The sequence below is a fragment of the Crinia signifera genome, chromosome 3 (assembly GCF_055691185.1).
Source record: "Crinia signifera chromosome 3, ASM5569118v1, whole genome shotgun sequence".
Lineage (NCBI taxonomy): Eukaryota > Metazoa > Chordata > Amphibia > Anura > Myobatrachidae > Crinia > Crinia signifera.
The window spans coordinates 285,092,932-285,115,077 of NC_139219.1; the positions used below are offsets into that span (position 1 = coordinate 285,092,932).

At 45.1% G+C, this 22,146-nt stretch overlaps 2 protein-coding genes across 2 annotated transcripts in view; both read left to right on the top strand.

The window, feature by feature from the left end:
• The first annotated feature begins 1,987 nt into the window (after positions 1-1,987).
• On the top strand, positions 1,988-9,996 carry RNF7 (ring finger protein 7). The gene is made up of 3 exons (XM_083178360.1): positions 1,988-2,168; positions 7,426-7,473; positions 9,578-9,996. The coding sequence occupies exons 1-3, from the start codon at positions 2,027-2,029 to the stop codon at positions 9,694-9,696; spliced, it is 309 nt and encodes a 102-aa protein (XP_083034486.1). The 5' UTR covers positions 1,988-2,026; the 3' UTR covers positions 9,697-9,996.
• A 1,316-nt stretch (positions 9,997-11,312) lies between these two features.
• GRK7 (G protein-coupled receptor kinase 7) overlaps positions 11,313-22,146 on the top strand; it is a 66,456-nt gene continuing 55,622 nt past the window's right edge. The window contains exon 1 of the mRNA XM_083178361.1: positions 11,313-12,277. Within this exon, the coding sequence (XP_083034487.1) occupies positions 11,672-12,277 (606 nt within the window). The 5' untranslated portion in view covers positions 11,313-11,671. The remainder of the gene's footprint in view (positions 12,278-22,146) is intronic.

Genomic DNA, 22,146 nt, shown 5'->3' on the forward strand with positions numbered 1-22,146 from the left:
GACACATAATTTTTGCTGCAAAAAGTCCTTACAAAAATACATATATTTATATTATAGATAACAGATGGTTGTGGTCTCTGTTTTGCGCTAATAAAACATTTTTCAGGAACTCCAATTGGTCCCTCCTGTTAGTGAGAGACGAATAAAATCAATGCAAAGAAAACAGGGTATTGGAGTGCGCTGTACTTTAGTACCTACTGGAACAACAATATATAATGAATAAAATATTAGCGATTTTTATCTTAAGCATCGGGACCTAAAAAAATTGCGTCGATCGCATCGCATGCAACCAAATCGCATGCGATGTGATCGACGTGATTGACGCGATTTTTACATTGGAATCAATGTAAAATGGTCCCTGAGACCCATTTTTATATTGGTCCCAATGTAAAAAGCCCCAGAAACATCAATTTTAATTGCATACCCCCCCATGGGTGAAATGGCCCCCCATTGTTAACGCCACCCCACTATGAACGCCAACCCGAAGCGTGGCGAGCGCAGCGACCCCGCGAGGGGCGGCGGTACGCGTCCTCCGACCTTTTCATACCCCCACTATCCACGTCGGCAAGGAGTTGATTTATAAAGTGTGGCGAGCGCAGCGAGCCAACGAGCCCGAAGCGTGGTGAGCGCAGCGAGCCCCGTGAAGGGACGCGCATAACTTCACAGGTATTACGCGTCCCCTCGCGGGGGACGCGTAATGGTTAGCATTACTGCTTCACAGCGCTGAGGTCATGGGTTGTTATTATTATAATTTTATTTATAAAGGCGCCACAAGTGTTTTGCAGCGCCGTACAAAGGAACAATACAGGGAGACAAAGCTTGGCATAACATTGAATAAATAACAAAAATAGAGTACAAATAAAGAGCGCCACAGATCAATACACATTACAGCTTAATTATAAGTAGTGAGGACTCAATTAACATACAACTAGAGGCTTGAGGCCAATGATGGAGATGGGTATGTGGATGAAGATGGTCACTGAGTGTTTGAGTATAGGAGAGCTGTGAGAAACAGTCTGAGTGCTGGCCGCAACTGCTAGATATTTCTCCTGGTTCCCTGGGATCACTAGCACCGGACGTGTTGCAATTTTTGGCACGGTGTGCAGGGCTTATTGCTCATATATATATATATATATATATATATATATATATATATATATATATATATATATATATATATATATATACAGTATACATATATGCATATGCTAACAGTAATAACAGAGCTTTAACAATGTTTTAAATTGCTGTTTTGTGCTATTTAAATATAAAACAAATTATAAAAATCTAATTCTTTTAGTCTCATAACAAACAAATACATCCGAAAGTAAAAAATACAGGCAAAAAAGAGAGAAATATGTGATTATGGGATATTATGAGACCACTTTTAAAAATAAAAATGTTCTCACAATTTAAAGTTCCATATAGTGTAGCAATATGTACCAACATAGAAACATAGAATTTGACAGCAGATAACCACCGCTTGGCCCAGCTAGTCTGCCCCTTTTTTAAACATGTTACCTCAAACCATATTTGATCCTTATTTTTTTGTAAGGATATCAATATGCCTACCCCAAGCATGTTTAAATTGTACTACTGTATGGTAAATGAAATATAAATTGTATGTAACGTAATTCACAATTTATATGTGTGGTCTATTTAACTAGTAAGAATAGTACAGGGTTGAGACTGAGGCTGCTGTACAGGAGGGAGGGCTGCTGTACAGGAGGGAGGGCTGCTGTACAGGAGGGAGTGAGGCTGTACAGGAGGGAGTGAGGCTGTGTAGAAGGGAGGGGCCCGGGCTGCTGCCTGTGCGCGAACGAGAAAGAATGGTGAGCGCTCCCCCTGCTGGAGGCTCATCGTTACTGCTCCTGCTTCTAGACGCTGTAGCGACCTATTGCTGTGATTGGATGCTTACACAAACGCGTTATTTAATTGGGCGTTTCTCTCATTTGCTAGCCGTTGATTGGTCCCCTTTACGGACTCCCTGCTCCATTGGTGCAGTCACGTCCCGCCTTGTATCAGTATGGCCGGTCGACGGGCGGAGCTCCCCGGGCCGGGTAGAAGCAGGAGCAAAATGTTTGCACTGAAGAAATGGAATGCGGTGGCAATGTGGAGCTGGGACGTAGAGTGCGATACGTGCGCAATCTGCCGGGTGCAGGTCATGGGTGAGAGAGGATTCACAGCGATAACCGCGGCGTAACCGGGCACCCGGCCCACTGTGCGCTCTAGTGGTGTCCTTGTGCAGTGACATGGTGCGCTGCACTGCATAGAGAACGCTGCTAGCTATTATGCCTGTGTGCTCTACTATCTATATACGTTATGCCTAACACTGCCCTGTGCCACCCTACCCCCTCCCATTCACTGTACATGACACCCCCTCCTTTCCTATTCACTGTACATGACCCCCACCTCTCCTCACTGTACATGACCCCCCATCTCCTACTCACTGTACATGACCCCCCATCTCCTACTCACTGTACATGACCCCCCATCTCCTATTAACTGTAGTGTACATGACCCCCACCTCTCCTCACTGTACATGACCCCACATCTCCTACTCACTGTACATGACCCCCCCCCATCTCCTACTCACTGTACATGACCCCCCATCTCCTCACTGTACATGACCCCCCATCTCCTACTCACTGTACATGACCCCCATCTACTCACTGTACATGACCCGCCATCTCCTACTCACTGGGCATGACCCCGCTTCTCCTACTCACTGGGCATGACCCCGCTTCTCCTACTCACTGGGCATGATGACCCCCCCCTTCTGTTTACTGGGCATGACCCCCCCCCCCTCCTGTTTACTGTGCATGACCCCCCCCTCCTGTTTACTGTACATGACCCCCCCTCCTGTTCACTGTACATGACCACCCCCCCCCCTGTTGTTCACTCTGTACATGACCGACCCCCCCCCTCCTGTTCACTGTACATGACAGACCCCCCCTCCTGTTCACTGTACATGACCGACCCCCCCTCTCCTGTTCACTGTACATGACCGACTCCCCCCCCCTCCTGTTCACTGTACATGACCGACCCCCCCCCCCTCCTGTTCACTGTACATGACCGACCCCCCCCCTCCTGTTCACTGTACATGACCGACTCCCCCCCCCCCCTCCTGTTCACTGTACATGACCGACCCCCCCCTTCCTGTTCACTGTACATGACCGACCCCCCCCTCCTGTTCGCTGTGCATGACCCCCCCCCTCTCCTGTTCACTGTAAATGACCCCCCCTCTCCTGTTCACTGTACATGACCCCCCCTCTCCTTTTTGCTGTACATTGCTGCCCTCCATACTCACTGTACACCCCTCTCTTAGCATTCCCTGTATATTGCCCCCCCCCCCCCCCCTTATTTACTGTCATTTTTTTTCTCTACACCCATGGGCAAATTTAGAGATCAGACTGCCCCTAGGTAAAACATAGATGGCTCCTTCATCATGTCACTGCCCTCTCATGTTAGGGCCTCCTGACTGCCAATGCAACGACAACCCTCTCCAACACTACAATTTACTTACCTCTGCCCCCCCCCCCCCCCCAATTACAAACTAAAACTGCTTTAATTGTAATGACAAAAATAACTCATCTGGCCATTGGCCTAGCAGGCTTTCATGCAAGGAAGCATACTGTACATCACCCACTGCTGCCCCCCCCCCCCCCCCCCCCCACTTCCTGTTCATTGTACATATATTTGTTATCTATTGCACAATGGTCGACCATATTGCGGCAGCTCTTAGTGGGCTGTATGATCTGGCCGCCCAGCAATAATGTTGGCACCATATTGCGGCAGTTCTTAGTGGGCTCTATGATCTGGCCGCCCAGCAATAATGTTGGCACCATATTGCGGCAGCTCTTAGTGGGCTGTATGATCTGGCCGCCCAGCAATAATGTTGGCACCATATTGCGGCAGTTCTTAGTGGGCTCTATGATCTGGCCGCCCAGCAATAATGTTGGCACCATATTGCGGCAGTTCTTAGTGGGCTGTATGATCTGGCCGCCCAGCAATAATGTTGGCACCATATTGCGGCAGTTCTTAGTGGGCTGTATGATCTGGCCGCCCAGCAATAATGTTGGCACCATATTGCGGCAGTTCTTAGTGGGCTGTATGATCTGGCCGCCCAGCAATAATGTTGGCACCATATTGCGGCAGTTCTTAGTTGGCTTTATGATCTGGCCGCCCAGCATTGTTGGCACCATATTGCGGCAGCTCTTAGTGGGCTGTATGATCTGGGCACCCAGCATTGTTGGCACTATATTGCGGCAGTTCTTAGTGGGCTGTATGATCTGGGCACCCAGCAATGTTGGCACCATATTGCGGCAGTTCTTAGTGGGCCCTATGATCTGGCCACCCAGCAATGTTGGCACCATATTGCGGCAGTTCTTAGTGGGCCCTATGATCTGGCCACCCAGCAATGTTGGCACCATATTGCGGAAGTTCTTAGTGGGCCCTATGATCTGGCTGCCCAGCAATGTTTGCTTGGAGATGGGAATATGAGAAAAGAGACAATTTGTAAGGGGTATGTTTGTGAGGATGTAATTGGATTGGAAAGTTTATGAAGATTTTGTCGGTGGTTCTGGAATTTGATAAGCTTGTCTGAAGAGGTGAATTTTCAGGGAACATTTGGAGACCAGAGGGGTCTTATTGCAGTGAGAGGGTATTCCACGGAGTGGGTGCAGCCCGACAAAAAAAACCTTGCAATCGTGAATAGGAGCGATTAATGTGTTTGGATGAGAGAAGTAGATCCAGTGAAGATGTTGGGTTTGGAGATAAGCAAAGAGTTGTATGTTGGTGCAGTTTAGTTACTTTTACTCATACACAATGAAATAATTTTATATTGAATACGGAAGACTACAGGTAAACAATGGACTGAATTACCCCGCAGATGATGAACGTCTCCAAATGCAAGGAAGATTAGTCTTGCAGCAGCATTAAGGATTGATTGTAGTGGTGAGCGTCTCTTTTTGGTAAGACCAATAAGTAATTTTGGATATAATAAGGTTGGAAATCACTTCTTCCGCATGCCCCCTGCTGGCCAACTATAGTGATGGCGTCTATCGGAGCTATTACATTTTTGCTCCTATCAGACAACCATTGTCTTCAACACACACACACACACTTTTTTTTACAGCCTCTGGAGATGTGTGAAATTCTGTTGTTTGGGCGATCAAAGTCCAAAAGTGTATGTACCTATGTGGCAACTTAGAGTGGTTTTACCGTGATAAAGGCTAATGGCCGTCTGATCAGCACAACAATTTCTCAGATAGATGCCCATCAGCATAGACTGCCAGCGCAGAAACATTGATTGCCCTAATGAATGCACGGATTAGCGTTTTAGCCAGTATCTTGTGAAAGATATGTTTTTTTTAGATGTATGGAACAGTATTTTGAGACAGATTAAATGTCGAGAACCAAGGACACTTTAGATTCAAGTATGACACCTAGGCAGTGAGCTTGTGGGGTACGATTGATTGTCAAGTTCTGAAAAGTGATCAACAGCAGTTTGTTTGTTTATTTACACCTATTTGTTGGTAGAAAAATAATGAATTCTGTTTTAATGTAAAGTTTGAGGTGGCGAGAGGACATCCAAGATGAAACGGTAGAAAGGAATTCAGTAACCAGTGCAGATGGTGAGAAGTCTGGGGAGGATAGGTAGATTTGTGTATCCTCTGCGTACAGATGTGGTATAGAGAGAGAAAAGCAGGGGACCTTCTCAATGTAATGTCTAAAATAAACTGATGGGCATTGTGTTACATCCCCTGAACTGGGGGCACTAAAATGTGTCACAATATGAACTAGGGGCATTGGGGCAGATGTATCAATCTCCCCATAACGTGTGAAATCGAACGTTTCCCACTTCTCCTGGCATAACGCTCAGGAGCAGGGACAGATTTCACCCTAATGTATGAAGCTGTCGCTAAATAGTAACATTAATCGTTAACTCACCTCTTGTCTTTAATGGGCTTTGTTCGTAGTTTATCGTCTTCTTCTTTCTTTAATGTGCATGTCTGCTTGTCTTTTTTTTTCTGTTTTTCCAGCTCACCTCCGATGCCATCAGCATGCTGACACCGGCTTCAGTAGACAGCATGGTGCCGATGCTGGCTTCCCTGCACCTCCCCCCCCCCCCCCCCACCCTTTCCCCCCCCAGGTTTTTATTTGTTTTAAGCTCTTACCTCCCCCCCCCCTCCGATACCGCCGGCATGCTGACACCTGCCTCTCCTATCAGCATGCTGGCGCCGCCGCCTGCTCTGCTCCAGTCCCCCCCCTTCTAATTTTTTTTTTTTTTTGTTCTGGTTCTGAGAGCTCAGCCAATCATCAGCCGCCCGGTCTTTTGAATATGAATTCTCACAACTCTCCCGCTGCGTCCCGCTATACAAAAGACCGGGCGACCGCTGATTGGCTGAGCTCTCAGCCAATCAGCCGTCCGGTCTTTTGAATATGAATTCTCACAACTCTCCCGCTGCGTCCCGCTATACAAAAGACCGGGCGACCGCTGATTGGCTGAGCTCTCAGCCAATCATCAGCCGCCCGGTCTTTTGATTTCTCACCACTCTCCCGCCGCGTCTCCAGCTCTCCGGGGGGGGGGAGGACTTAAAAAAAAAAACACCTGAGGCTGGCGAAGAGAAAAATCTGGCTTAACGTCGGGGAAGGCAATAATACATTACCTGCGACATTAAAGCTTATAACTCCAAGCAGGAGGACAGCGCCTGAACGTTAAGTTCAGGGCTGCCTCATGGGGACGTTAGAAGCCCCTTTCATACATTGCCAAAACACGTAAAAAAGTCCATTTACTAGCGTTAAGTGCTACTTAAGCACATAGAAACATAGAATTTGACGGCAGATAAGAACCACTTGGCCCATCTAGTCTGCCCCTTTTTGTGTGTCATATGACACTTAACGCTGCTTCGTACATCTGCCCCATTGTGTGTCATATGAATTTTACTGTGTGGCATAATGTGCGCTTGTGTAACCCTACTTGGTGACCTTACTCCTAGGCCGCTGGGTTGGGAGAGGTTAGGTTGAGCTGCGGAAGGGGGCCCCCACCCCACTATAACACACACTTCCATCCTCACCAATTCACTTATACTCCCCCCCCTTTGTACCAGGTAATTTTACATTGTAAACTCCCTTTCCATAGGAATTCAGGATCTATTACCCTTCCAGTACACGTTTACGAAATCCAAGATTCCACACAACATGAAAAATGAAACAACAAACCTGTATATTTAGTTGAATCCATGCCCTTCTTAAAAAAAATTAAATACAATTTTTTTTTCTCCGTTTAATATATGTAAAATGCATTAGTGTGCGACTTTGTGTCAAGATTCAGTTAATATAAAGTTGTGACATTTGGTGGCGCTCTGCTCCCCGGCGGTACTGTAAATGTATGTTAAATGGTATTTGTGTTTCTATTTCCAGACGCGTGCCTGCGCTGCCAAGCTGAGAACAAGCAGGAGGACTGTGTAGGTGAGTTACTCTGCTTATCAGCTTTCCACTAAAGCAGAACAGATCCCAGTGGTTTTAATCAAATGAATTCATATTTGGCATGTACTGTGGTAGTAACATGCACACACGTTACATACCCGTCTCATGCCGGCAGGTTTTTAGTTGGTCTCCTACCTGTAAAATATACAAAATAACATAAAAAATCACCCTCTCTGCGTACTGCCCTTGGTGCTTCCGTTCTCATTAGGTGTATAGCAGTGCTTCTCCTAATCCCTCTGACGGAGACTTTTTGTAGTCACATATGTGTTTATGACCTAACTAGGGGCCTAATTCAGTACCACTTGCAAAACAGCAGTCACCCGCTGCTTAACGCCGTCCGTCCGAATGCCCACCTCCGCGGTAACATGCGAGGGGATGTATGCGAACACCTCCCCTCGCATGCAGAATAAGTCAGCGACTATCAAATTCCTTCTCTCCCCTTCAGAAATAAATCGAAACGGACTCTTGTTTCCATTGGAGTCTTCCGTAGAGGGGGTTCGGGCACATCACCATTAAACGCAGCCATATCCAGCCCTTCCTCCTCGCAGCGAACGGCCCAGCGAGTATGTAACTCACCGAAGCCATTCGGTTACGTAGGTTTGCACACCCCGTCCTTCGGGGCCAAATTCAGATTGCACTGAGGGATCATGAATCGCCCCCTAAGTTATATAATACATCTGAAATCGCAAAACCGCATGGATTCGGGAATTTATCCTGGATCCGTGAGTGTTTGCACAAAATGGACATTTTCACCCCTTCTGGTATTGAATTGCGATAATAGCCTGTTTTTTTTTTTTTGGGGGGGGGGGGGGGGGGGAGATAAAAGATGAATGGTAACAACTGAATTCTCCCTTTGTGAATGTAACAGAATAACTGTACATGGCAGCAATAAGTACACAGCAAAGAAGAAGCCTCGTAGCACTCACTGTATTGTATAACACACTGGTGGTGCAGCTGGCAGTGTTTTCTTCCTGGAGCCGCAGTATATGACAAGCAGCAGGGCAATGGGGTCAGGGACTGCCAGGATTAGCCAAGTCTTTACTTTTAATCTCTTTGGTCTCTTAAGAAGGAATTATCATTGGTGGGTAAATCTCTTAAAAGAGCACACCGTGTATACTGTGTCCTAGTAATAGCTTGCCTGCAAAACTTGGCTTTGTGTCAGAGATCACCAATCACACCTACTCTACTAGGATTCTTGTCTTCAGACTTTTTTGCAGAGCAATCTATGAGATTGCCCCTTCAAATACCCTTCCCAGTATACCCACCTAAGGCCGGTTTCACACACTCCGGCTCCTGCCGGACGGTGAAACCCCGCACGGCCAGGGAGCCGTGCCGCACACAGTAGTTTATCATGGAGGGGATGGCCACAGCCCGGCAGCCGTCCCTTCCAGTGGCAGGATCCGGCTGCAACCGTGCGGCCGGGCCGTGGCCGTCCCGTGTGAATGGACACAATAGTGTCCATTCACAACTAATGTGTGCGGCATGGCTCCCTGGCCGTGCGGGATTTCACCGTCCGGCAGGAGCCGGAGTGTGTGAAACCGGCCTAACACTGGTGTTTTGTCTGATTCCCATTGTCGGTCTATTACACTCTGAATCAGAAACGAAGATTGTTCCTGATTCTGGTTCACTTGCAAAAGCAAATTCTCTCTCTCTAATGGACAAAACCATGTGCACTGCAGGTGGGGCAGATGTTACATGTGCAGACAATTACATTTTGGTGGGGTGTGTACTTCAAACTGATATCTATATTCCAGTTTAAAAATAAAACAGCCAGTATTTACCCTGCACAGAAAGGAAATAACACCCAAAACTCTCTGCACATGTTATATTTGCCCCCCCCCCCCCCCTCCCCTGCAGTGCACATGGGTTTATATGTTAGAGAGAGTTTGCTTTTGCAAGTGAACCAGAATCGGGCCCACAGTACAGAAAATGCGTATCTTTCCCCAATGGGAGCTTTTACAACCCAGACCTAAATGAGGTCCTAAGTTTGGGAAATCTCAGTATAACCCCCAGGCCCCACCTCACTGATTTCTCCTTGGTCATTATATCTATGTTAATGCAAACATTGTACTCTCCTCTCTTACAGTGGTTTGGGGAGAATGTAATCACTCGTTTCACAACTGCTGTATGTCCCTGTGGGTGAAGCAGAACAACCGGTGCCCATTATGCCAACAGGACTGGGTGGTGCAGAGAATAGGCAAATAATCCCTGCTGCACAGCGCTGCCCTCGCTCTGGGGTGCAAGCTTGTGATTCAGATGCCTGTTGCCCAGAGCCAGCTGCTTGTTTGTGTAACTCTGGTGCATGTGACGGAGAGTCATTAGAGATCCACATGAATAGCCCTGATCATGGGTACAGTGACTGTTCACATTGTTCTCTCTGTCCGAGTCCATTACCAAAAGAAGAGTTTGACTCGTATATAAAATAATAAAGACAAATAATGTCCTGGTGTATCTACATGCCGATACAGACCTCTTTGGGTGTGGAATAAAATGAAATGAGCTTTTTGTATTGCCTCTGCTTTGGGTTTCACTTGTCGTGTTTTTGCATGCATTTTATTAACCATTCCGATGCTCGGACATGTAGATGTTATTCCTCTGTGCAAAATGAGCGGCAGCCTGATTGGTGATAGACTATTCTACTGCATGAATGATTGGGCTGCAAATATTTGGCCCGTACGCAACTGGCCCTGAAGTTTTGGTGCAGTAAAAATGTCTCCTGTTCCTAACTCCTCATAAATAGCTATGGCACCTAGAACCCCTTTACCAGCCCATTACATGTATGGTGTGGCTCTATACTGGTATTCTGATCTCTACAGATGATGATGATTTCCTGTGCTGAAGATCTGCAGATAGTGACAACTGGTCACAGAAGCCACTGCAGCTTGTATTGCGTTTACCAATATAACTGTCTAGTAACTCCCCAGGATACAAAGTAATCCAACTTTTTGGAATTGATACCATTAAAGCTTTGACACTGGTTTACTGTATCAGCAAGGGTCTAGTCCACTAGGTGGATGCAATTGGGCACCACATCCAGGGCTGTTTGTTTTGTCCAGCTGTAGATTAGCTGTACCAATAAGTTTTATTGTGATGCTCTATCTGTTGTTATGTCAGTAGAAAAAGGAGGGAAGAATCATCCTGTTGAAGATTCTACTTACTTTACAGAAGAAACCTGTTTTACACACGGTGCTGTACGAATGCTTCAGTAAAGCATGCAAACGAATCTTATGGTACATGTATGAGCCTGAACCAATATACTTAGCCGAATGAAATGTCCAGGTGTCTTTCTTGTAAATGGTACGGTACTTGCAGAGAGATGAGGGTCTGCAAGGCAGGACACTGTCTGTTAGTGCTGACATTCGGCCTGATTCAGAAGTGCATGCAGCGGAGTCCTTTTATTTCTATGCCGCTGTGCATGCACCAGAGACTGGTTGCGATTAATTAACTTTAGTGCACACCCAGAAAATGTGTTTGCAAAGTAAGCGACAATAAGGCTGCTTTTTGGGTAGGCTATTAAAATGCAGGTGCGTTGGGATGTAACTTAGTTGCAGCTTCTTGATAGGCCCTAGCATAATGGCGAGACGATCATTGGGTGAGTCATTAGTTTATACCCTGCGCAAGCTTCTGAACCAGGACCATTGTAGAATGATATTTTTCTGCAGAACCAATAACAAGATAGACCGTTTTTATTTTAGATAGATGTCTGTGTCATTATTGTGTATGAGCTAATCAACATTTTACGTTATTTGTTGAGTTTCCAATTTGATATAATATTCTTAAATGTAGTGTACTTCTTCCATAAGAAGGCATACGGTCCTTTATTGTCTAATATCTTTACATCTTGATTCAGGCAGAACTAGCTGCTGTTACCTTGTTCTCCTTCTGCCGGCTGCAACGCTCACTGCTGTATGTAATCAGCAGCTATAGATAGAAAGCCAAAAGCTCCTTACCGCAGAGAAACCTCTTACTAGTCACTTTCCACAAATGGTACAGGGAAAGGGTCTTAATGAAAATCCCTTAGTGGTATTTAATGCTAATTCAGTTGCTGGGCCCTGTGTCACAGTTCCCGAGGAGGAAGAGAGTCACACGAAGAGAGAGAGAGGTGGAAGTCATCCATCCTGTGACCTCTGTCCCGGCAGAGTGTTCCTCTCTTGCTAGCTAAGTCCAGGAGGCAGCAGCCATGTGTGACATGGGAGGACTAGATAATCTGATCGCCAACACTGCTTACCTGCAGGCCAGGAAAAGCAGTGAGGGAGACTTGAAAGAGCTGCAAAAAAGGCGTAAGAGTCTGGCGCTGCCTCCCACGGACATTTGTCGCAAGGAAATAAAAGACACCATTCCTCTGGACTATCAGAGCATATGCGTGGATCAACCAATTGGCCGGCAACTGTTTAAAGACTTTCTATGCACAGTGCCAGAATTCCTGCTGGCTCAAAGTTTCCTGAATGAAGTGGCTGACTGGGAACTTGAGGAGGGCTCACCTAAGGAGCAATTATTACAGAATTTGTTGAGCAAGAGGTTCAAAGAAGAGTCTGGGGATTGCCTTCCTTTCCTGAGCGCTGATCTTTCCAAGCAAATCCGACAGGCACAAGGCAATAATGTCCTGCCACTGATTGAGCTTGCCAAGGAGGAAACCAATGCTTACCTCAGGAATACCCCTTTCCAGGACTACCAGAACAGTGAGTTCTATGACCGGTTCCTCCAGTGGAAAGCCTTTGAGAGACAACCAATCAACCACAAATACTTCTATGAGTTCAGGGTGCTGGGAAAAGGAGGCTTTGGAGAGGTAGGTGACCTTGTTAAAATAGACAGATCTAGCTGGAAGAGGGATTTAAAAAAAATAAATGAATGTTACACTTTATAATTGTATTAATTAAATATAATTAATGCATTATGCTTAAACTCCATGCAGAAAATCTTATTCTTGGAAGTAATGAACCGCCAGTACTAGGTTTGTGCTTTTAGTCACGGATAGACGTGAGATCTGGATTGACCTCACTAGTTTGGCAGACCGGTCAGTAAGAGAGATTGCACTATGTATTGGTCCCATTGAATCTACACCGTCCTCTTTAATGTGAGGACCTTTGATCTGACATCTTCAAAGCAGAGCAGCAAACCTTTTAGTTACTATGTCCGTGCATGAGTGAAAAGTGGGAAAAAAAATCAAATGGATCTAATTAAGACATGAAATAACTTGAGCGTCTGTAGAAATACAATACCCCAGTGACACTGGTATCGTGGACATATAAGTGCCTTTCAGACACAAAACACAAAAAAAAAAAAGGAATATTCGAACAACACACTAAGCTATGCTACAATATATATTTTATATATACATATATATATTTTATGTTGATTTTTGATATTGTTTGGATCAAAGGCAAAATATGTTTAGACAAGTAGCAGTGGGTGGGGGGTATCCAGCAATGTATAATTGGGGCACATTGTGGTAGCGAATGGGGAAGTCCAGTACTGCTTATAGCAGAAAAACCCCATACAGGTGATGGGTTTCTTACCTGCAAATGTTACCCAGAAGGCTTAGCTAATCATTATTAATGAGGAAAAAGAGAACCATTTTGGGTCAGTGACTGCTCAATTACATTGTGTGTACAGTGCAGCCTCCACACTAGGGTGTGATGTACAGGCTTGGGATGTCTCCACTATAAGCTTGAATTGTATCTGATTTGGCCCCTTTCTAGGAGTGCCATAGTTACGTAGGCAGTGGTGGTGACCGTTCTGCTTTCACTTAACCTTTACGATTTGGTTTGTCTTGGTTGCTGACCTCATATACAATATATGTGAGTTTCCCAGAGGACATTGATTTATCCTTCATACTCCTTTCAGAATTACACCTGCTCCATCCTTTTGGGGTGTGTGTGTTTTTTTTTTGTTTGTTTATTGGGTTAAGATTGTGTGTTGGGTAAATGGGCATGTTTATGTATATTTGTGTGTACTTACACACACACACACACACACACACATTCTGAAATACAACATTTAATGAGCATGACTGAGGCCATGATACCTTTTCGCTTTCTGATGCTTTAGCGCACACAAACTTTGTGTCATGCATAAAAGGTGTTAAAATTGTGTAAAATAATGGGCATATGATACATGAAGGCATTACTAGACTTGGGTCTTATCACCAAGATATCTCCGTATATTTTCCAAAGTAAGTAAAAATCCTAAATATGTTGGTCCCTGGGAATTTCTGATATGGGAAACAACCTTTTGTGGGTGTATGCATGTTTATATAGACAGACACACACACACACACACACACACACACACACATACTACAGTATATAACACCTGCACAAGTATGTCAGTTATGAGACCACTTTAAATGTGATGAAACATGTATCAGTATTTGTCAGTTATTGGAGAAAGGTGTCAGAAGCAGTGGTTAGGCTGAGCACACTATCCAAGCTGACTCGCGAGTATTCTAGGCAGTCCTCAATCTGCAGGGCACTGACACTTCCCAGCGTGCCATGCTACAGTTTTATCATACTCTACTAGCAGGGCATTCTGATATCTGTAGTGCCACAGGATCTGGAGGGTGAGATGTTGAATATCCTGAACTGGCTTTCTAAAAGGCCATGTTAGAACTGGTAAATTCATTGTTAATATAAATACAATTTGGATTATTATGTTCATTGATCATTTTATTTTTTATAATAAGTACAATCTATAGAATAACTATATTTCATCAAACTGAGTTTTTGCCTAAAGTTAACCTGTATTCCATCATTGTGACACTAGCTAGTAGACAGAAATCCCTATTTTGAGACCTCATTTATGGGTAATATCTACCAAGTTTTTAAAGTGCTGCCAGTTACTGACGATGAGACGCAGGATGCATAACACGAAGGTGAATGTCTGTGACATCAACATGGTCCTTTTGTGGAAAACATGCATCCCGTGTGTCTGTACACTGCTCAACACAAGTTCTAAAACACCCGGAATCTATTTATTCCTCGGGTGACAAATACTATGAAGTGCCCTTTGTATATTACAGCACATACAGTACAGGGAGAGGATATTTGGCCAAGAAATTGTTCCTTATTGTTAGCACTAAAGGATGACGATGATCTGCACTTCACTTGAGCATCCTGATCTGACCCCATTTACCATTCTATATATGTGGCCAAATTGGATACGTGTTCTGGAGTATGGCCTACATCTATATCAAGGGCTGGATTTAATAGCTAAAATAAAAAGTTGAGGTATTTGCCTATAGCAATCAATCACCTAGCTACCAGTTCTCAATTACATTCTAGAGAATGATAGCCACAATTTGATTGGTTTGCTAAGGCTAGTAATTCTAGACCCAAGAATCTTTGGATGAAACACGGCATCCCGTGTAGTCTGTGGCAGCACCAGGGTCAATGACACCGGTTGAGGCCCATTGTGCCTCCTTTCGTGACTTTCGGAAAGCAACGTGGCCTCATAGAACCCTGTGGTGCTGATACAGAGGGGTGTGGCCTAGCATCCCCAAAGATTCTGGACTTGTTGTCAGCAAGGCTGGCTCCTTCTCAGTGACGGGAGCTGGGATTGTCATTGCTATTCTCCAGCAGTGTTTTCCAGAGCACCAGCCTTTTCTTTCTGGTTCTACAGTATTTCATTCTCACTCGTCTTCCTGGTTCTATGGATTTTCTAGAGAATACTGTATATCCTCCGCTTTCATAAATATCTGCACCAAGAGGATCAGCAAACTACCAAAGGGTATTTAATGGCCTGTGGCAGCTACAACAGTCGCTGCATTTAATGTTTCTGCATACATGGCACACTCCACTTTATCTCTCTCCAATGTTCGATACATCTCCCCTCCATCTCATGGACAGACATAGTCATTTGAATCCTCAACCATGTCCTCTGTACTTAAATTGGGTACACATTAGCCAACAATGCAAACAATAAGATACCGCTAATGATTTCCCTTGGACAAACTATATAACTATACACCGTGAAATATTTAACAAATTATATGAATCCGTGGCCACATCCAGGAGCATTCTGTCACTGCTTATATTGTCCGGATTTACTGCATGTACAGATGACATGGGGTTGTATGAGTGTACAGTACATCACACATTAGCTGATATATGCACAAAAATATTGGTAACCATATCTATTTCTCCTGTGCTGCACCCCACTACCCTCCTAACCTGTATAGCTTCAAACAGTCATCGGTGATCCACCTGTTCTTTACGGCATTCCAGTCAATGAATAGTTTTCCATCGATGGGTAGAGCCAGATGGTTTCCTGCCATCTGTGGTCTAAAATAGTGGTTCCAAATGCGGTCCTCAAGGCACCCCATACAGTCCAGGTTTTAAATCATAGGTGACTTAATTAGTACCGCAGTCAGTTTGATTGTACCCAGGCCCAGCCCGACCGTTACACCAGATACGTGGCCGAGTGAGACACCACAATGAAGAAGACGCCGGGAAGCCGCTGATTCCAACAGCGCTGCTGGTATTTGAAATGCATGCCGCCTGCAAACTAATTGGAGCTTGTGGTCTTGCAGCCAATAAGGTAGGGGTGGTTCCTGATTGGCTGCTGCTGGACTGTAAGCTCTGAGTGGCATGTGATCCTGCACCACATGGGTATGTCATCCCGCATGCATGTGCAGCTCTGCCTTTGAGGCCCCCACAGAGACTGCATGATAGAGGAGGGGAGGGGTGGTCTAGCTATTAACAGTACTGACAAGCGGGGGAGCACTATCTGGTCACCTGCTGAGAGATCTGGCTGTGTGCCCCGCTGTGCGTGTGGTTTGAGCATTGTGGCCTCGCCTGGCTTTCCTCATGCTGCCGCTGGATCCTTGCCGGGTGGCCCGGCTTCCCTCCTCCTGCTGCCGCATCCCCACTGGGTGGCCCGGTTTTCCTTTATCCTCCCGCCACCGCTTTAGCCCTTGTAGGCTTCAAATGTAAATAGTTCTTCAGCCCAGAAATGACCTTTGCACGTACCTATAAATGTTTAGTGCATTCGACTTTTGAAGGAAATAACATATTTTTTGGGATCAAGGTAATTTATCGATAATACTAATTCTCGTTGGACATATAGATTGAATTTTTCCACTCCTACAGAAGGTTTAAACATTGAAGCACAGCACTGATACGTCGTCATTCCATGATTAAATGCCTCTGTTTAAAGGCCTGTGCACTCTCTTCGGTGCTTGAGTCCCCACTGTCACTTTCATCCCATGGTCACGGTCATCGCGTCCCCTCGGTCACTGTCTCCGCTGTCACTCTACCTGTCCCTTAATTTTAGCTCATTCCATGTGGCGTAACGTGGCTTTTGGCTCATTCCGTGTGGCATAACGTGGATTTTGTCTCCTTCTGTGTGGCATAGTGTGAAGATTGGCTCATTACGTGTGGCATAATGTAAATTTTGACATCTAGTATAAAGGGGTCTACTATTGTGTTGCGTAATGTGTATAAAGGGTAAATGGTTTGGCACACTACATTCAAGGATACACACCCTTTTGAGAGGCCACACCCCCCTTTCCAGAGCACTTATAACTACAGTCTTCACTTTTCCATACGCCCACTTCAAAATTTCCACTTCAACCACTATATATGTAATATGCTTTTCTGATCTGTTGAGCATAGAGGTTTTTTTTTATTCTGAATTTACAGTAGTTTTCTTTCCTAATGTATATTTCTGTATTTGTATAATTTGATATATTATGGTAGAGTGACGTGTTATAATAATACACATACTCACAGCCCAAACTGTTTTTTTTTTTATTATTGGGTTATGCACTCATTGTTGCCCAGCTCATACTGGGGCAGATGTACTAATCTGCCTATAACGTTTTGAGAATAACGAGTCCCGCTTCTCCAGCATAACGTGGAGAAGCGGGCAAACGTTATAGGCAGATGTATTAACCCCCCCAAAGCCGATAAGGAGAGCCGTTATCCCCAGCGTTAACGGCTCTCCTTATCGGCTCCCTCGCCGCCCCGCACATGCGCAGTCGCCGTCGCCCCCCCTGCCCGGCTTACTGGGCATGCGCGAGATCTCGCTAAAACCGCGAGATCTCCAGTGCAGCCCAAGCCAGACGCAGGGCTAGGGTTGTCCCCATAGTGGGGGATAGGACAACGCTAGCCCTGAGCTGGCGAAGCGGCCGGGGCGAATTAACGCCTTGAAGGCTGTTAATAAATCACCCCGGCCGTTAATCCCTGGGGGGGATTGCAGGGGACAGCCCCGCCGAGCGTAACTCGGCGGGCTGTCACTAGCGCACGTTAGGTGCGCTAGTAATACATTAGGACAGACGTAATCCCCCCCCCAGTTAACCAGCGTTAAGTGCATTTTTGCACTTAACGCTGGTTAATACATCTGCCCCACTGTAGCTCCACCCACAATATCAACAGTGAGGGGTGCCAAAATCTGTATTCGCTTACCAAACACATTAAGCTTGAGCCGGCCCTGACCTATATCATCTGTGCACTAGGAGGGATATTCCTAATATCTGGACTGTTGGTATTATTTCTTTTTTTCTACAAGCTGCCTAGACCCTGAATATGGCTCTGCCCCCATGCTTTTATTGGTCTGCAGCCCAGTAAATAGAAAAGCTGGGAATTTGATTGCTGGGGGAAACTATTTATGGTTTCCTTACAGCTCAATTTTACACCATCAAGGTTAAGCCTTCCGATGGCAATCTCTACCACTAATTTACAAAGTTTGTCAAAATTTAAAAATTATTATTATTTTTTTTTAATCTTTGATACCAACCACAGTATCCTGTGAATGCTGTCAACTGTGCAGGGAGACAGTGCATATACTACAACATGCGCAATGGGCAAATAATTTGCATATATCAGTGGTTTGGGGAATGTGTGCCGTGGCACCCTGTGGTGCCTCATTTGATGGTCCAGGACCAGTTCAAATTATCTATGGTCAATGTAAGTGGCAAAACCGGTGCTTGCGGTTGCCAATAATAAAATATAAGGATAAACAAAAGTGAATCCTGTCTCTCACCAGATAACGGAACCTAAGGATGACATCTAAACATATGTTCATTTTCTTTTTCTAAATTTCACAATAAAACATTTGGCCTACGGGTGCTGTGAACAAAATTCTGATACTCTAGGGAGCTGTGATTCCAAAAACATGTGGGAACCACTGGCTTATATGCTTGATGTATAGTAGAAAAGAGCTCTCTAATCCTAATGGTGTGTTATACACTATCCCCAGTGTCATCTCCATATGCTAGATAGCTGTATGAGCCTTTCGTTGGTGCTGCGGCTAACACGCAAGGGGCTGCCACAGGGGAGTGCCAAAATGTGGTCAGACATCTTGTACAACATTGTAATAACCTGCATAGTCATCATCGCCAAAATGCACTGATTGTGCCCAATCAGAGCTGGAAGCTCAGCCTGCATATCTGGCAACGGCATATTTTATAAACAGAACCAGGCCTTTGCTTATTGTAGCCCAGAGAGTCGAATGTCCCTGTACAGAGCTTTGTTGCTAAAAGAGTGTCGTGGATTTGGGCCTATCAAAACCGTTCTGGCACAAAACAAAACATTCTTGACCAAAGCCATATACAGCTGTTAGCGCTGCTGCAATATTAATGGCATTAGTATAATTAGAAATTAAATATTACAGCTTTTATATTTTATTTTTCAAGATGATAAATATTTCTGTGATAAATTAACCAAAAGGCTTGTCATCAGTCACTTTTATAGAAACATGGGGGTCTATATACAGAGCCTTGGATGAATATAAAATACCAGACAATCTGCTCCTAACTGCCATGGTACAGGCTGTGCCATGACAGGAGCTGCTGGGTTGGTACTTTATCCATCCACTTCACCTATATTCAAGGCTTAGTAATTAGACCCCATACAATTTTAACGCCAGGTAAAAAACCACTTGGGCCACCTAGCATGCGCATGTACCCCCACAATAGGGTTTATTTTTGACAGAAGCTAATGAACCGGACCGTATACTATTGGACTGTGGGAAGAATCCAGTTTATTCTGAGGGAACCTCTGCACGTTGTGTAGTTAGATTATACAGATTCTACACAGGACCATGGTGGGAACTGTGAACCTCTGTGTTGTGAGGCAGTAATCTGCATTGCAAGCAAACATTATGGGTGTGGTATAATAGGTCAATATGCACAAGGTTGATCCTGGTCAGTACGTGAGTTTTTCACCTATTTTTGGGGGGAATGTGGGAGGTTATGATTTGACATTAAATACCCCCCTAGGTGTGTTATACATTATCAGCCTACTAAGCCTAGATCAGGGGTAGCTAACTCCAGTCTCCAGAGCTACCAACAGTTCACATTTTCCAGCTCACCTCGCAGGTACACAGGTGCACTCATTACCGACTGACAGTTTAAAAGATCCACAGGTGGAGCTAAATCCTTCACTTGTGATTCTGTGAGGAGACATGAAAAACGTTAACTGTTGGTAGCTCTCGAGGACTGGAGTTGGCTGCCCCTGGCCTAGATTATTAAATTTATAGTTAAAGGGGTATGTTATAGCTCACAGATGTATGAAGCAGGGATAAGGGAGGAGAAGTGAGCCAGAGGAGAAGTGGCAACCAATTAGCTGCTCTGTATAATTTTATAGTATGCAATTTATAGGTGTTATTTCATTGCTGATTGGTTATGGGTAATGTCTCCACTGGCTCACTTATCCTCCTCTTTCCCTGCTTCTTACATCTGCCCCAATGTCTAGGTTGACAGCAAAAGATCTACTTTGACAAAAGATCGACGAAAAAGGTTGACATAAGTTTTTCACTTTTTTTGGGGGCGTCCATGTGGACACATGAGCACCTGGACCTCCACTTAAGCTGTGTACACACGGGGGAGATATATTGCTCAGCAATACATTGCTCAGTGTCTCCTTTTCATCAGCGACCAGAGATGGTCGCTGATGAAAGGTAACCTCTGCCGGGGGAGCCGCAGAGGGAATCAGCTGTTCGCAGGAGCAAGCTCCTGCGACCAGCGATCATAAGGGGGCTAAAAATGGGAGCGCGCACCCGGCGATTTATCACCGGTGCACACTCCAATCGCTGGCAATATTAGCGACCATATTGCCAGCGATAAATGCCTGTGTGTATGCACCTTTTGTGAACTGCATCCCCACGCATGGCTCATCATGCTTTGGGACAGGTTCCGGATACCATGGTTGATACTATTAGTGAGCTATCCAATTAGAGTCCTTTTTCGCAAGAAAAAGTACCCATTTCACTCAAATATATGGGATCCACGTAAAGCCATGGACCTATGTATTTATGGCAGAAAAAAATTCTTAGTTATTGAGGATTTAGTTTCACTTGCCCATCCCCGATTAGTGTCGTCATCGGGGGGAAAAGAGTTGGCATCAGGGCTAATAGTTTAGGTCCTGACAAATCCATCAGCCGCAGTACATTACCACAGGTTATCGGATATGTCCCTAAACCAACTACAATTTTAAGTAAGTGACTAATGTAAGGTTCATACCAGAATGACCAAGATCATGCAACAATTGTAAAACAATTTCCCTTGAACTTCCCGGGAGCTCCTGGGCAGTCCCCGGCCCACGATGTGTAAAAATGGTGTATTTGTGTGAAACGATCTCAATCTGATCCGATCTCGATGGTCTTAGATAGTAGGATCCGATGCTTCATGTGTTTGCAAAGTACATCATGGGACCATCTTGCAGATTGCCCTTCGAAATGTAAATAATGGGCAGGACTAGGGTCACACAATGGTATTATGTTCAAAAACACACACGATGTGCATCATATCCTCATTCGATTGGAGTCGGATTGAGGGATCTTTAGCGCAGCAGGTAAAATCTCCAAACCGACCCTACGACCGGCGGGGGCGCGCATTGGATCGGAATCGTATTGAAAACCGGTACAATTCTGCTCTTTTTACATACAAACGGTTGTAAGATGTGTCAAAATTGGGGGAATTGAGCCCAAATTGGTCTGGTGTCTACCCAACATAACACTACATTAAAAACCCTTGTAAAAATGAACACTGGAGACGGGTGAGGTCTTTCTGAAATATTGAGTAGTGGGCACCACGTCCTCTCTGATTGTGGATACATTGGTTGTATATGGTTTCCACATAGGCTAATACCAATAACTGAATGCACATTCTTATTTACAATACTATCATCCCTCCTACGGGATGCGGTCATTTGGTCTACAGCATGATGGTCGACAGTCATTAGGCGACACCATTCGGTCGACTTGGGTCTAAGTCGACAGTCAAAAGGTCGACATGGGGTTTTTCACTGTTTTTTGAGCCGACATGTGCCGACAGGCGGTATTTCATGCCCTACCATCCACTAGGGCATGGTGGAGAATAAAATAGTGTGCCGAGCGCAGTGAGGCACCGTGCCCAACGCATAGCAAGCGCAGCGGTGCACTTTAAACTGTGTCCATGTCGACGGTGTGGACATTCAGGTAAAAAAAACCAGTGAAAAACCCTATGTCGACCTTTTGACTGTCGACCTAGACATTGTTGAACTAATGACCTTTTGACTTAGAGCCATGTCGACCGTTTCCCATGTCGACCTAATGGTGTCGACCTAATGACTGTTGACCATCATGCTGTAGACCAAATGATCCCAACCCTCCTCCTACAGTGTGCCAGTATACACATGTGTACATATCTCACATGCTCCTCTCTTCGCTGTGACTCTC